At 45.6% G+C, this 17,321-nt stretch overlaps 1 protein-coding gene across 1 annotated transcript in view; it reads left to right on the top strand.

Moving 5' to 3' along the window:
• galns (galactosamine (N-acetyl)-6-sulfatase) overlaps window positions 1–17,321 on the top strand; it is a 96,317-nt gene that overhangs the window by 46,899 nt on the left and 32,097 nt on the right. Inside the window, exons 6-8 of the mRNA XM_072595770.1 lie at window positions 11,287–11,353; window positions 15,070–15,197; window positions 15,799–15,938. Of these exons, the coding sequence (XP_072451871.1) occupies window positions 11,287–11,353; window positions 15,070–15,197; window positions 15,799–15,938 (335 nt within the window). The remainder of the gene's footprint in view (window positions 1–11,286; window positions 11,354–15,069; window positions 15,198–15,798; window positions 15,939–17,321) is intronic.

Here is a 17,321-nt window from a genome sequence, read left to right on the forward strand (position 1 = left end):
TAAGTCCCCTAGGATTCCCCTGCTCCTTTGATGCTGCCTGACCTGCTGCGCTTTTCCAGCAACACATTTTTCAGCTCTGATCTCCAACATCTGCAGTCCTCACTTTCCCCTAGGAATCTTGCATGTTTTAATAGGGCACCTCACCTTCTTCCAAATTTCATTAAGCACAGATCTAACCTAGGAGAAAATGAGGACTGCAGATGCTGGACAGTCAGAGTCTGAAAATGCGGCACTAGGAAAGCACAGATCAGGCAGCATCCGAGGAGAAGGAGAGTCGACTTCTCGGGCTTAAGCCCTTCATCAGGAATGTTCATCCTGAAAAAGACTCCTTTGTCCTTACTCACTGCATTCTGGCAGTCAGCTAATCCCCTGTCAGTGTCCGTAATAGCTGGTCTCTTACCTTATTTAGCAGATCCTGTGCAGTACCTGGTCAAAGCCTTCTGGAAATAAGTCGAGGTATAGAAATTGAAAGCAAAAAGGTCATGTTGGGAAAGGTAAATATCATCAGTTAGACCATAAGTTGAACATTATGTTCAATTCTGGTCACTTTATTACAGAAAGGATGTAATCAAACTGGACAGGGTGCCGAGATTTTTGAGGAGGTGCTAGGAACATGCAACAACGAAAGTAGGATAGGCTGGGGTTGTTTCCGTAGAACATAGAAAAGTACAGCACAGAACAGGCCCTTTGGCCCACGATGTTGTGCCGAGGATTAATCCTAATGTAAGATAAAATGACTTAACCTACACACCCCTCAACTCACTGCTATCCATGTGCATTCCAGCAGTTGCTTAAATGTCTCTAATGACTCTGCTTCCACCACCACCACTGGCTTCACATTCCATGCATTCACAACTCTCTGTGTAAAGAACCTTCCTCTGACGTCCCATCTATACCTTTCTCCTAATATATTAAAACTATGACTTCTCGTACCAGTTCATCCTGCCCTGGGGAAAAGTCTCTGGCTATTGACTCTGTCCATTCCTCTCATTATCTTGTAAACTTCGAACAGATCACCTCTCTTTCTTTTTCTCTCCAGAGAGAAAAGTCTGAGCTTATTCAACCTCTCTTCATAAGGCAAGCCCTCCAGTCCAAGCAGCATCCTGGTAAACCTTCTTTGCACCCTCTCCAAAGCCTCTGTATCTTTCCTATAGTAGGGCGACCAGAATTGGACACAATATTCCAAGTGTGGTCTCACTAGGGTTTTGTAGAGCTGCAGCAAAACTTCACAGCTCTTAAACTCGATTCCCCTGTTAATGAAAGCCAAAATGCCTATGCTTTCTTAACAACCCTATCCATTAGGGTGGCAACTTTGAGGGATCTATGTACTTGCACACCAAGATCCCTCTGTTCCTCCACACTGCCAAGAATCCTGTCTTTAATACAATATTCAGCATTCAAGTTCGACCTTCCAAAATACATCACTTCACATTTATCCAGGTTGAACTCTATCTGCCATTTCTCAGCCCAGCTCTGCATCCTGTCTATGTCGCACTGCAGCCTGCAATAGCCTTCGATTCTATCAACGGCACCTCCAACCTTTGTGTCATCGGCAAATTTACTAACCCACCCCTCAACCTCCTCATCCACGTCAATTATAAAGACAACAAAGAGCAGAGGCCCAAAAACAGAGCCCTGTGGGACCCCACTCAACACTGACCTCAAGGCAGAATACTTTCCATCTACAAGCACTCTCTGTCTTCTGTCAGCCAACCAATTCTGAATCCAGACAGCCATATCTCCCTGTATCCCATACCTCCTGACTTTATGAATGAGCCTACCATGGGGAACCCTATCAAATGCCTTGCTGAAATCCATATATACCACATTCACTGCTTGACCTTTGTCGACCTGTCTTGTCACCACCTCAAAGAACTCAGTAAGATTTGTAAGGCATGACCTGCCCCTCACAAAGCCATGCTGACTGCCTTTAATCACGTTATGCATTGCCAAATAGTCATAAATCCTATCCCTCAGAATTCTTTCCAAAACTTTGCTGACCACAGACTTAAGACTTACTGGTCTGTAATTGTCAGGGATTTCCCTATTCCTCTTCTTGAAAAGAGGAACAACATTCTCCTCCTTCCAGTCCTCCAGTACGACTCCCGTGGAGATTGAGGAAGTAAAGATCTTCACTAGTAGCTTAGCAACCTCCTTTCTCGCTTCCTGGAGCAGCCTAGCATAAATCTGGTCTGGCCCTGGGTACTTACCAATCTTAATGTTTTCCAAAATTTCCAGCACATCAACTTCATCAATCTGGACCTGTTCAAGCCTGTATCCCAGCTCCTCAAAGTTCTCATTCACAACAAGGTCCCTTTCCTTGGTGAAAACCGAAGCAAAAAACTCGTTTAGGGCTTCCCCTATCTGCTCAGACTCCACGCACAAGTTCCCTATGCTCTCCCCGTTCGGCCCTACCTTCTCCTTGATCGTTCTCTTACTCCTCACATATGAGTAAAATGCCTTTGGGTTCTCCCTAATCCTCCTTGCCAAACCTTTCTCGTGCCCCCTCCTGGCTCTCCTCAGCCTATTTCTGAGCTTTCGAGTAAGCCTGTAATCCTGTAAAGCTGTGCTAGATCCTTGCTACCTCCACCTTATATAAACTGCCACCTTCCTTTTGACAAGAAGCTCCTGTATTCTCGTCATCCAAGGTTCCTTAATCTTACTGGATAAAAGCAAATTACTGCGGATGCTGGAATCTGAAACCAAAAGAGAAAATGCTGGAAAATCTCAGCAGGTCTGGCAGCATCTGTAAGGAGAGAAAAGAGCTGACGTTTCGAGTCTAACTGACCTTTTGTCAAAGCTTCTTACCTGTCTCAGAGGAACAAATTTGTGCAGCACTCGCAACAACTGCTCCTTAAGCAGTCTCCACATGTCTGTTGTGCCCTTTCTGTGGAACAATTGCTCCCAATCTGTACTCCCCAACTCCTGTCTGATAGCATCATAATTTCCTTTTCCCCAATTAAATATCTTCCCTCAGTAACTGTACCTTTTCCTCTCCAAGGCTATGGTAACTGTGAGGCAGTTGTGATCACTGTCCCCAAGGTGTTCTCCTACCACGAGATCTGACACCTGTCCTGGCTCATTGCTGAGCACCAAATTCAAAATGGCCTCTCCCCTTGTTGGTCTGTCTACACACTGAGTAAGGAAACCCTCCTGAACACACCTGACAGAAACGGCTCCATCCAAACCATCTGCGCTAAGGAGGTTCCAATCGATTTTGGGAAAGTTGAAATCACCCAAAACAACAACCCTGCTACATCTGCATTTTTCCAGAAAATGACCGCCCATGAGTTCTTCAATCTCCGTACTGCTATTAGGTGGTCTGTAGAAAACCTCCAATGAGGTGGCTGTTGCCTTGCTGTTCATAACTTGCACCCATACTGACTAAGTGGACAAACCTTCCTCAATAACTTTTGTTTCTGTAGCTGTGATGCACTCCCTGGTAAGCAACACTGCACCCCCTCCTCTTTTTCCACCCTCCCTGTTTTTTTTAAATATTCTAAACCCTGGAGCATGAAGCAGCCATTTGCGGCCCTGTGAAACCCATGTCTCCATTATGGCCACAACATCGTAGCCCCAAGTACTGATCCATGCTCTAGGTTTGTCACTCTTATTTCTGACACTCCTTGCGTTATGGCAGACACTCTTTAACCGATCCCTTTACTTCATCGCATGGGAAACCTTCCCGATAGATTCACTACATCCTGTCACTGCCCCGTCTGCAACTGCACCCTCTGAGGTATGTGTCTCTGATTGCCACACCCCTGCCAAACTAGTTTAAACCCACCCGAATCACACGAGCAAATCTCCCACTCAGGACATTTGTGCCCCTCCAGTTCAGGTGCAACCCGTCCTTCATGTACAGGTCCCACCTTCCCCAGAAAGTATCCCAATGGTCTAGGTATCTGACACTCACCCTTCTGCACCAGCCTCACAGCTACGTGTTAAGCTGCATATGCTGACTGTTCCTCACCTCACTATCTCGTGGCACCAGTAGCAAACCTGAGATCACCACTCTATTCGTCCTGCTCTTCAGCTTCCAACCTAGCTCTCTTTAGTCACTTTTCAGATCCTCAATCCCTTTCATGGCTATATCATTGGTGCCAATATGTACGACGATTTCTGGCTGCTCACCCTCCCCCTTCAGAATTCTGTAATTCTGTAATTCAGAATTCTGACATCCCGGACCCTGGCTCCAAGGAGACAACATACCTTCTGGGAGTCCCGTTCCTGACTACAAAATCTCCTGTCAATCCATCTAACTATTGAGTCCCCTACCACAAACACTTTTCTATTCTCCCCCCTTCCCTCCTGAGCCTCAGTGCCAGAGACCTGACAACTGCGGCTTTCCCCTGGTAGGCTGTCCCCACCAGCAGTATCCAAAACGGTATACTTATTGCTGAGGGGAACGGCCACGGGGGATCCCTGCTCTGACCGTCGGTTCCCTTTCTTCCCCCAGACTGTAACCCAGCTGTCCTTACCCTGTGTCTGAGGAGTGACCACCGCCCTGTAGATCTCACCCACTTAAAACTTCCCAGCAGCACTCGTTTCTCTCTGCCCTCTCTCCTCGCTGCTGTTTTTAAAACAAAATGTTTTATACTCACCTTCCCAGCAGTCCTTCACTCCTCCCTCGCACCTCTCAGCAAATGGAGGCTCCAACGCCTGACATAAGTTTTTGTAAACTGTTATACTCCCCTTCCCAGCAGTCCTTCACTCCTTCTTGGTATATTGGAGGCCAAGGAAAGATTTGATTGGGGTATACATATTTGAAAGGCGTCCGCGCAGTGTGGATGGGAAGGAGCTATGTACCTGAGATACTCAGTGACTAAGGAGCATACACTTACAGTGGTGGAAAGAGAGGGCAGATGAAGAAATCCTTTCTGCTCTGGTAAGATAGAGGATTGGGATAGTTTTAGAAATCAACAAGAGATGACTAAAGCAAAATTAAGAGGGAGAAAATAAAGTTTGAGGGTAATTTTGCAAGTGATATTAGAACAGACAACAAGCGCTTTATTGAAATATATAATAAATAAGTCAGAACTTAAAGTGAACATAAGCCTCTTAGAGAATGAGGCTGGGGAAATAATAATGGGGAACCAGGAAACGGCAGAGCAGTTAAATAAATATTTTGCATTTGTCTGCACAGTAGAAAACTCTAATATCATTCCAAACTTACTAAATAATCAAAAGGCAAAAGGAAGAGACGTAATAAATACAATAACTATCACTAGAGAAAATGTGTTAGGCAATCGAATTGTAACGTGAACCAAGGCACAGTGAAAAGCTTTGTCTTGCAAGCAATACAGGCAGATCACAGAGTTAAGTAGCATAGATAAGTAAATAATAGGTAAACAGTGGTAAAAACCAAAACACAGGTATGGGCGATTGTTAAGAGTTTATGAGTCCATTCAGTATTCTAGCATAGTAGGGTAGAAACCGTTGCTGGTGTGTGTGTTCAGGCTTCTGTACCTTCTATCCGATGGTAGAGGTTGTAGAAAAACATTGCCAGGGTGGGATGGATCTTTGAGAATGCTGGCGGCCTTTCCTTGACAGCGGGCCTGGTAGATGGATTCTATAGATGGGAGGTTGGCCTTTGTGATTGTCCAGGCCGAGTTCACCACTCTATGTAACCATCTCCGATCATGAATGGTACAGTTGCCATACCAGATAGTGATACATCCAGACAGAATGCTCTTGAAGGCACACCTATAAAAGTTGGCAAGGGTATTCACCATCATGCCAAATTTCCTCAGCTGCCTGAGGAAGAAGAGACGTTGGGCCTTTGTAACCAGTGCATCCACATGAAGAGTCCAAGAAAGCTTGTTGTGGATAAGCACTCCCAGGAGCTTGACACTCTCCACTCGTTCCACCTCTGTGCTGTTAATGTGTAGGGGGCATGAGTAACATCCTGCCAAAAGTCAGTAAAGAGTCCCCAAAATGCATTATCGCACATTTTCCCACATTGTCTTCCATCTACCAGCTTCTACCCACTCACTTAATCTGTCATTATCCCTAAGCAGACTCAGTGCAGTTGCATTCCCATCTACTTTTGCATCATTTGCAAGTTTAGTCACTTTTGATATCCAAGTCACTAATATATATGGTAAATAATTGTGGCCTTAGCACGAAACCCAGTGGCATCCACTAGTTACAGGTTAATGTCCAGAAAATGACCCCTATCGCAGCTCTCTGTCTTCTATTAGTTAGTCAATCCTCTATCAATGCTAACAGACTATCCCCAATGCCATGGGCTCTTATTAAAAAGTCCAAGAAAGCATGTTGTGGATAAACACATAGCTTCAGCAAAATTTCCCTGTTCAAGTACTATCTAGACCACAGTTGGAATATTGTGAACAGTTTTGGTCCTCTTATCAAAGGTGAGGTATAATAGCATTGGAGACAGTCTAGAGAAGGTTCACTAGACTGATACCAGGTTTGGGGGATTGGCTGACTGGCAAAAGGCAGAGAGTATGGATAAAGAAGTCTTTTTCAGGATGGCAGCCTGTGCCAAATGGAGTTCTGAAGGGGTCAGTGTTGGGGTCACAACTGTTTGTGTTATATATTAATGATCTGGATGAAGGAACTTAGGGCATTGTTGATAAATTTGCAGATGACACAAAGGTGGAAGGACAGGTAGTATTGAGGAAGTGGGAACGTTGCAGAAGGACTTGGACAGGCTAGGATAGTGGGCAAAGATGTGGCAGAAGGAATACAACATGGGAGAGTGTGAGGTCATGCGCTTTGGCAGGAAAAATAGAGGTGTAAATTATTTTGTCAATGGGGTAAGGTTTTGGAAGCACAAAGAGAGTTAGGAGTCTTACTTCAAGATTGTCTTAAGGTTAATATGCAGGTTCAGTTGGCAGTTAGGAAGGCAGATGCAATGTAAGCATTCATTTCAAGAGGGCTAGAATACAAGGGCAGGGATGCTGAGGCTGTATGACATTCTTGTCAGGCTGCATTTCGAATATCGTAAGCAGTTTTGTGTCCTGTATGTAAGGAAGGATGTGTTGGTCTTGGAATGGATCCAGGGAGATTCACAAGGATGATTGCAGGAATGAAGGGCTTGCTATGTGAGGAGCATTGAGGACTCTGGATCTGTACTTGATAGAGTTTAGAAGGATGAGAGACAATAATCTTATTGAAATTTACAAAATATGTGTCCTTAATCCTTTCATTGAAACATAGAAGCGTTGAAAATAGAAGCAGGAGTAAGCCTTCAGCCCATGGCCTGCTCCACCATTCAGTACTATCATGGCTGATTTCCTGTTTCCGCTTTCATCCCTATGCCCTTCAATTTGTTTAGCCGTAAGAACCATATCGAACTCCTTGAGGTTAAAAATCACAGAGCACCAGGTTATAGTCCAACAGGTTTATTTGGAAGCACTAGCTTTCGGAGCACTGCTCCTTCATCAGGTGGTTGTGGAGTATAAGATCATAGGACACAGAATTTATAGCAAATGTTTAGTGTGATGTAACTGAAATTATATATTGAAAAAGACCTGGATTGTTTGTTAAGTCTGTCATCTTTTAGAATGACCATGTTGGTTTCAGTTCTTTTATATGTAAATTCCAGAAATTTCTTAAAGTTACATTCTTAAGTGAACTTTAACAATAGGTACCATGTTGGTCCAGCCCTGTGTTAGGCTGTCTGTGCCCCAGTGTTCAGACTGATTCTAATAAAAAAAAGGATTTACGGAATCTTACATGGATCTAAGCAGTTTTTGAGCAAAATTAAATGTAATTCTGCAAGTACAAATACACCCCACAAACTTATCTGTGTGTGTGTGTGTGTGTGTGTGTGTGTGAAGATGCGTGCGTGCAGAGGCGTATGAGAGTGTGTGTGTATGCGTGCGTGCAGAGGTGTATGAGAGTGTGAGTGTGTGTGTGTGTGTGTATATATGCGTGCGTGCAGAGGCATATGAGTGTCTGTGAGAGTGTGTGTGTGTATATATGCGTGCGTGCAGAGTCGTATGAGTGTCTGTGAGAGAGTGTGTCTGTGTGTGTGTGTAAAAGATATACATCTGTGAGAGGGTGCTTGTGTAATTTGATGCTACACTTCTCCAGCTTCCACCCAAAACATATTAAAACAGCTGTCCCCAAGGATAAGCCCTATGCATACACAGGCTCTTTTCAGATGGGGAGGAATGTGATGGGCACTTGGAAGTACTCAAGGATGCCCTCAGAGGAAGGGGGGGGTACGATGTTTAACTCATCGACCGCCAGTTCTGACGTGCCACAGCGAGAAACCGTAATGACCTCCTCAGGAGACAGACAGGTGCTGTAACTGGCAGGGTACCCTTCATTGTCCAGTACTTCCCAGGAGCCAAAGAATTATGCCATGTTCCTCATGACCTGCAACATATTATCATTGAGGATGAGCACCTCGCCAAGACCTTCCCCACATCTCCACTGCTCACCTTTAAACAACCACCAAACCTCAACAGACCATTGTTCGCAACAAACTACCTGGCTTTCAGGACAACAGCATACAACCTTTTCATGGTAGACGCTGCAAGACATGTCAGATTGTCGACACGGATACCACCATAATACGTGGGGACACCTCCGACCATGTACTTGACAGGTACTCAAGTAACTTGAGTTGAAAAGTGTGAAAAGCGCAGCAGGCCAGGCAGCATCTGAGGTGACTTTGCCAACATTGTCTCATCTGCTGCAGGCAAGGATGCCCTGAGGTGTAATACATTGGTGAGACCAAGCAGACGCTATGGCAGCGGATGAATGGACACCGCACAACAATCAACAGACAGGAGTATTCCCTCCTAGTCGGAGAACACTTCAGTGGTCCAGGACATTCAACCTCGGACCTTCGGTGACCATCCTCCAAGGTGGACTTCGGGACAGGCAACAACACAAAGTGGTTGAGCAGAAGCTGATAGCCAAGTTCGGTATCCATGAGGATGGCCTCAACCGGGACCCTGGGTTCATGTCACACTGCAGGTGACCCCAATGCACTGCATACACACACTCACACGCACACGCACACACACAGACACAGACACACACACAGACACACACGCACGCACGCTCCTACAGATCCATACACTCACGCAGATCCTCTCTCATACACTAATATGTACACTCCCACACTCACACAAGGACCCTGACACAGACTTATACCCCTTTACACTCTCACTCACGTACACACACTCTCTCACAGACACTCCTATTCCCCCCGCACACATACTCACATGCACACACACACACACGTATAAGTTTGTGGGGTGAATTTGTACTTGGAGAATTACATTTTATTTTGCTCAAAACTGCTTAAATCTATGCAAGATTCTGTAAATCCCTCTTTTAGATTAGAATCAGTCTGAACAATGGGGCACAGACAGCCTCACACAGGGCATCTCACATCTTCAGTGCATTATCTCAGCCAACATAGTTACATCTCACTATAAACCTTTGCTATAAATTCTGTGTTCTACTATCTTATACTCCACAACCACTTGATGAAGGAGCAGCGCTCTGAAAGCTAGTGCTTCCAAATAAACCTGTTGGACTATAACCTGGTGTTGTGTGATTTTTTAACTTTGTCCACCCGGTCCAACACCAGAACCTTCAAATCTTAACTCCTTGAACATTCATTGTTTTTGCCTCAACCAGGGCAGCGACCCTGGTTTGTGTACATTAGGTAATCCATAGAAGGGGTATGTTGGATCCATCAGGTTTCATTTTTTGGAGTTTTGTCTTGTTAATGTGTCCTGATTTATGAAGCTTCAATGCAGCTATGATACTGTTTTCTAGCTGTGGAGTAGGGTCTATAACCACCTTTTGGTAAATGTCAGTATCTGCAAGCAGTGAGTTCACCTTTTCAATGTACTGTGTTCTTAAGATGATGTTAAGTTACTTTGCTATACAATTTCTCAAAATCTCCTTCTTCTTTTACAAAAGCTTAACATAATCCTGCCCACTGTCGTATCATATGAACATCGTTCTCCAGTTAGAAGTTTATGTTGAGCCTGTGAGAGCTGGGTTTCAGATATGGTTAGGAGTGCATAGTCATGGAAGAAAGATGGTTCTGTGTAAAGTTGTTCTGCATAATTTTCCAGGAATCAATTAATAACATTAGGCCAAGCCTGATGAAGGAATGAATACAATATGCAGATCATCCCATCGTCCTTTTTAAAATGATAATACAAGGTAGTCATCCCATCCCACCACTCCTGTAACCAGGCAGGACTGAAATATGAGTTTCTGCACTTCCTGCCTTGCTACTTATCACAACCTGGCATATAATTCATCTGGATCGGTAATTTATCTACTTCAGAAGATTGGTCAGAGTATTAAATACAGGGGTTGGAAGGTCATGTTGTGGCTGTACAGGACATTGGTTAGGCCACTGTTGGAATATTGCATGCAATTCTGGTCTCCTTACTATCAGAAGGAAGTTTTGAAACTTGAAAGGGTTCAGAAAAGATTTACAAGGATGTTGCCAGGATTGGAGGATTTGAGCTATAGAGAGAGGTTGAATAGGCTAGAGCTGTTTTCCCTGGAGTGTCGAAGGCTGAGGGGTGACTTTATAGAGGTTTATAAAATCGTGAGGGGCATGGATAGGGTAAATATGCAAAGTCTCGTCCCTGGGGTGGGGAGTCCAAAACTGGAGGGCATAGGTTTAGGGTGAGAGAGGAAAGATATAAAAGAGACCTAAGGGGCAACTTTTTCACGCAGAGGGTGGTACGTGTATGGAATGAGCTGCCAGAGGAAGTGGTGGAGGCTGGTACAATTGCAACATTTAAGAGGCATTTGGATGGGTATATGAATAGGAAGGGTTTGGAGGGATATGGGCTGGGTGCTGGCAGGTAGGACTAGGTTGGCATGGGATATCTGGTTGGCATGGACGGGTTGGACCGAAGTGTCTGTTTCCGTGTTGTACATCTCTATGACTCTATGTCTTTCTTGTATGCTTATCCCATCTAATATTTCATGATCCTTCTCCTTAACTGTCTTCCCACATCACCAAAAGTGACATAAATAATAGGGTTATGTTCATTTGCAATGAATTTGCAAAGCTTAGCAATCCGGTTTTATATTCAGGCTGGGAAATCACAACTTTGATTCTCCCCCCCTTACTCTCTTCACCTTGGTCTTCTGTCCTGTCCCATTTGTTCTCTTCTTTGTCAAAAATCTTGATTCACCATTCATTCTGTTCTCCTCAGTTCCCACACCCAGAGTGTTCCCCTTGTCTGTGCAGAGTCCACTGTTAGAATTCAATGCAAAATTTTGACTGAAGATAACCCATAATCTGTGGTTCTTATGCAGGTATTATGAAGAGTTTAAGATTAACTTAAAAACTGGAGAATCCAACCTCACTCAGATATACTTACAGGTAATGCAGCCATGTCACTGTGGTTATGAATACCCTGCAACAAACACAGAATGCTGGAGAAACCAAGCAGATTTGGTACTGTCTGTGGAGAGAGAAACAGAGTTATGTTTCAAGTTTAATATGACTCTTACATTCTATATTCCTTAATATTTTCTCCTGATCAACATTCTGAATGAACTTAAATCCTTGGGTTTAAAGTACAAATTTACCATACAAAATTGTCACGTTATTTTGTGGCTAGTTGGATAGTTTTATCTCTATTTTCTCTTTATTATGTTTTAAACAACTCCCTGGACGAGGCTGCTCCACATATATCCCCTTCTTCAATGATGGAAGAGCCCAACACATCAAAAGGTAAAGCTAAACCATTCATAGCAATTTTCAGCCAGAAGCATCAAGTGGATGATCCATCTTGGCCTCGTCCAATCTCCTCCTGACCCCAGTATCATAGATATCTGCAGGCAATCCAATTCACTCCACGTGATATCAGAAAATGTACGGAGGCACTGGATGATGGAAGGTGTCATCAACAGTACTATCAAGTCTCTCCTGCTCAGCAATAACCTGCTCACTGATGTCCAGTTTGGGTTCCACCACAGTCACTCAGCTCTTGACCACATTACAGCCTGAATTTCAGAGGTGAGGTGAGAGTGACAGCCCTCGACATCAAGGCTGCATTCAACCAAGGAGCAAAACTGAAGTCAATGAGAATCGAGAATATTCTGATGGTTGAAGTCATATTTGGCACACAGGAAGATGGTTGTGGTTGTTACAGCTCACTCATCTCAGCTCCAGGACATCTCTGCAGGAGTTCATCAGGGTAGAGTACTAGCCCAACTATCTTCTGTTGCTTCATCAGTGACCTTCCATCCACCATAAAGTCAGAAGTGGGGGATGTTCACTGATGACTACACGATGTTCATCGCCAATTGTGACTTCTCAAATACTGAAATGGGCCATATCCAAATGTAACAAGACCTGGACAATATCCATGTGTGGGCTGACAAGTGGCGAGTAACATTTGTGACACACAAATACCAGACAATGACTATCTCCATTAAGATACAATCTAACCATCACACCTTGACATCCAATTGTATTACCATCACTGAATTCCCCATTATCCACAATCTTGGAGTTACCACTGGTCAGAAACTGAATTGGGATAGCCATATCAATACAGTGGCTACAAGAGCAGGTCAGAGGCTAGACACAGTGCTTAACTCCTGACTCCCCAAAGCCTGTCCACAATCTAGAAGTCACAAGTCAAGGGTGTGATGGAATACTCCCCAGTTGAGTGGATGGGTGCAGCTCCAACTACAATCAAGAAGCTTGACACATTCAGGATGAAGCAGCCTGCTTGATTGGTACCATTTCCACAAACACCACTCCCTCCACCACCGATGCTCAGTAGCAACAGGGAGTACTGTCCATAAGATGCACTGCAGAAGTTTATCAAGGCTCCTTAGGCAGCACCTTCAAACCCCTGACCATTCAATCTAAAAGGACAAGGGTAGCAGATACATGGGAACACCAGTACCTGCATGTACCCCTCCAAGCCACTCACCATTCTGACTTGGAAAATTATTGCCTTCCAGAAATGTCCCTGGGTAAAAATCAAAATTCCCTCCCTTAGGGTATTGTGGGTCTACCAACAGCTCACAGACTGTAATGATTCAAGAAGGCAGCTCAAATGTCTCTTTCTCAAGTGCAATTAGGGATGGGCAGTAAGTGCTCACCAGCCAGCAATGCCAACATGGCATGAGTGAATACAAAAGAAAATCATTTTTGACTGGCATTTTAATATTGGTTCTCTCCAGTCTTCATTCATAATATAACTGAAGGAGAAGCAAACACTTCCCAAACACAAGCAACTAACTTGGAGAGCAAGTGGTATGCTGAAAAATCTGGAGTCTCAGGCCAGTGTGATGGTCAGTCCCTGTGCTGGAGATTCAGGCCAGTGTGAGGGTCCATCCCTGTACGTGGAGTCTCAGGCCAGTGTGAGAGTCAGTCCCTGTGCTGGAGTTTCTGGCCAATGTGAGGGTCAATCATGTGCTGGAGTCTCAGGCCAGTGTGATGGTCAGTCCCTGTGCTGGAGTCTCAGGTCAGTGTGAGGGTCAATCCCTGTGCTGGCATCTCAGGCCAGTGTGATGGTCAGTCCCTGTGCTGGAGTCTCAGGCCAGTGTGAGGGCCAGTCCCTGTGCTGGAGTCTCAGGCCAGTGTGAGGGTCAGCCCCTGTGCTGGAGTCTCAGGCCAGTGTGAGGGTCAGCCCCTGTGCTGGAGTCTCATGCCAGTATGAGGGTCAGTCCCTGTGTTGGCGTCTCAGGCCAGTGTGAGGGTCCATCCCTGTACGTGGAGTCTCAGGCCAGTGTGAGGGTCAGTCCCTGTGCTGGAGTCTCAGGCCAGTGTGAGGGTCAGTCCCTGTGCTGGAGTCTCAGGCCAGTGTGAGGGTCAATCCCTGTGCTGGAGTCTCAGGCCAGTGTGAGGGTCAGCCCCTGTGCTGGAGTCTCAGGCCAGTGTGAGGGTCCATCCCTGTACGTGGAGTCTCAGGCCAGTGTGAGGGTCAGTCCCTGTGCTGGAGTCTCAGGCCAGTGTGAGGGTCCATCCCTGTACGTGGAGTCTCAGGCCAGTGTGAGGGTCAGCCCCTGTGCTGGCATCTCAGGCCAGTGTGAGGATCAGCCCCTGTGCTGGAGTCTCAGGCCAGTGTGAGGGTCAGCCCCTGTGCTGGAGTCTCAGGCCAGTGTGAGGGTCAGCCCCTGTGCTGGAGTCTCAGGCCAGTGTGAGGGTCAGTCCCTGTGCTGGGGTCTTAGGCCAGTGTGATGGTCAGTCCCTGTGCTGGAGTTTCAGGCCAGTGTGAGGGTCAGTCCCTGTGCTGGAGTTTCAGGCCAGTGTGAGGGTCAGCCCCTGTGCTGGAGTCTCAGGCCAGTGTGAGGGTCAGCCCCTGTGCTGGAGTCTCAGGCCAGTGTGAGGGTCAGCCCCTGTGCTGGAGTCTCATGCCAGTATGAGGGTCAGTCCCTGTGTTGGCGTCTCAGGCCAGTGTGATGGTCAGTCCCTGTGCTGGAGATTCAGGCCAGTGTGAGGGTCCATCCCTGTACGTGGAGTCTCAGGCCAGTGTGAGGGTCAGTCCCTGTGCTGGAGTCTCAGGCCAGTGTGAGGGTCAGTCCCTGTGCTGGAGTCTCAGGCCAGTGTGAGGGTCAATCCCTGTGCTGGAGTCTCAGGCCAGTGTGAGGGTCAGTCCCTGTGCTGGGGTCTTAGGCCAGTGTGAGGGTCAGCCCCTGTGCTGGCATCTCAGGCCAGTGTGAGGGTCAGCCCCTGTGCTGGAGTCTCAGGCCAGTGTGAGGGTCAGCCCCTGTGCTGGAGTCTCAGGCCAGTGTGAGGGTCAGTCCCTGTGCTGGGGTCTTAGGCCAGTGTGATGGTCAGTCCCTGTGCTGGAGTTTCAGGCCAGTGTGAGGGTCAGTCCCTGTGCTGGAGTTTCAGGCCAGTGTGAGGGTCAGCCCCTGTGCTGGAGTCTCAGGCCAGTGTGAGGGTCAGCCCCTGTGCTGGAGTCTCATGCCAGTGTGATGGTCAGTCCCTGTGCTGGAGTCTCAGGCCAATGTGAGGGTCAGTCCCAGTGCTGGAGTTTCGGCACAGTGTGAGGGTCAGTCAATCTGCTGCAGATTTGTCTGGTATGTTGTGGTCCTGTCAGTTTTTTAATGATGTTTCTCTTGGATGCGCAGGAAGCAATTGAGTTTATCGGGCGACAGGCTGCCAAGAAGCAAAACTTCCTCCTTTATTGGGCTATTGATGCAACACATGCACCAGTCTATGCATCAAGAACTTTCCTGGGAACAAGTCAGAGAGGCTTGTAAGTACTGGTCAGTGCATTCTGTTCTAAACAGTTGCATTGCTAAGCTTATTATGGTTAAGACTGTAGGTGTGAGGTTGCCAGGGCTTTTGTAACCAATTAGCTTTCTGTGACAGGCTTATTGATCTGGTCTTGTGATACAGTAAGGTGAGGATGAGATTTGACACGATGGTTTAAGATACTTTCTGCATGACTCAGATATTTCTGCAGATTAACATAGTTTGGTGCATGCTGGACAAACATTTAACCTTCACCCCATCTGTGCATTTGCCAGATTAATGGTTGTAGCTGGTTAAAAGCCAGCAGTACTCCCTCCACTGCATCCTTTGGCGTCTCTGTGCCTTAGCTCAGACAATCACACATAAACTCCCGAGAGTTGAGTAGATGCACTGACCTCCATGGAGAGAGAATGTGTGAAGTTTGCAAAGAAACATATGGATTTCTCAGAACATGGTGGCAGTTTCACTATTTACTGGGCGCTCTCTAAGCAAATAAAAACCACTAGTTTAATTTAATCAACTATCATTGTAAACTCTGAAATAGGTGCTGTTTACAGTGGTTTGTTTTTTGCATTGTAACATTGTGTTTGGACTATTTCCAGATATGGGGATGCCGTCCGCGAGATAGATGACAGTATTGGGAAAATCCAACAGCAACTGCACACCCAAAATATCGCCAACAACACATTTGTGTTTTTCACATCAGACAATGGAGCTGCACTCATCTCAGCCCCCAATCAAGGTGGGTTCATTTAGTGATAGGTAGGAAACATAAGTAGCCCACTGAAAGAGGTGCCTGTCACTACATCCATAGTTATGATAATTCATGTTTCTTATGAATAGTTTAGAATTATATAGAAATTCAGCCTATCATGCCTGTGCTGACTCTTAGAGCTCTTCAATTGGTCCTACTCCATGTGCTCTTTCAGTGATAGAAATACCTCAGCAAGGGGCCCAGCAATCACTTCCCTAGCTTTCCACAGAATTCTAAGGTGCATCTGATTAGGTCCTGGGGATTTATCCACTTTTATGCGTTTCAAGACATCCAGGACTTCCTCCTCTGTAATATAGACACTTTTCAAGACGTCACCATCTATTTCCCCACATTCTATATCTTCCATGTCCTTCTCCACAGTAAACAATGATATACTTGTTTAGTATCTCCTCCATCTCCTGCGGCTCCACACATAGGATGCCTTGCTGATTTTTTGAGGGGACCTGCAAATATTTTTCACTTCAAGTATATTTCAAATTCACTTTTAAAGTTATTGGTATTCATGTATTTCAGATCTCCTCATCACTCCTCAGGTATTTGTGCCAAATATAACCGAAATTAGACATTGAAAAATACCTTGATTGTTTGTTAAGTCTCTCATTTGTTAGAATGACCATGATAATTACACTGCTTTCATGTATAAATCACAAAACTTTTTTAAAAAGTTACATTCTCAGGTTAACTGTAACAATTGGTGTCAGCGCAGATAAGATGTTGAGATGTTGAAGGTGTTAGCCCCCTATGTTCCCTGTCTGTGCCATAATGTGAGTTAGCAGTCTTACATGGATTCATGCAGTTTTTAAGCAAAGTATTATGTAACTCTGCAAGTACAAATCACCCCACAATCCTCAAAACCAAATTGCAATCTGCCACCTTCAACAACCTCTCAATTCTCAAACATCACCACCCTTGACCGTCAGTAATCTCCTGTACAAGGCTTCTGCTGCCCGTGTGCAAGTGTGCAGCAGAAGTTTGGTCAGGATAGTCTGTGTCTCTTAAGAGCTCTGCTTCAATTTAAAAATCTTATCCTTCTTTTCAAATCATTTCACAGCCTCACCATTCCCTATCTCTGCCTTTTTTAGTATCTTTCTTGCTTTCATTTCTTCCCTCACAAGTACTGTGGATGTACCGACTAGAGATGGTGTGGTGCTGCAAAAGCACAGCCGGTCAGGCAGTACCCAAGAAGCAGGAGAATCGGAGTTTTGGGCATTAGCCCTTCATCAGGAATTCATCAAGAATTCCTCTCGACTCTGATCTCCAGCATTTGCAGTCCTCACTTTCTCCTATGAGAGAAGGTGCAAAACTTGATCTACTCTTGGGAAATAAGGCAGGGCAGGTGACTGAGGTGTC

The sequence above is a fragment of the Chiloscyllium punctatum genome, chromosome 26 (assembly GCF_047496795.1).
Source record: "Chiloscyllium punctatum isolate Juve2018m chromosome 26, sChiPun1.3, whole genome shotgun sequence".
Classification (NCBI taxonomy): domain Eukaryota; kingdom Metazoa; phylum Chordata; class Chondrichthyes; order Orectolobiformes; family Hemiscylliidae; genus Chiloscyllium; species Chiloscyllium punctatum.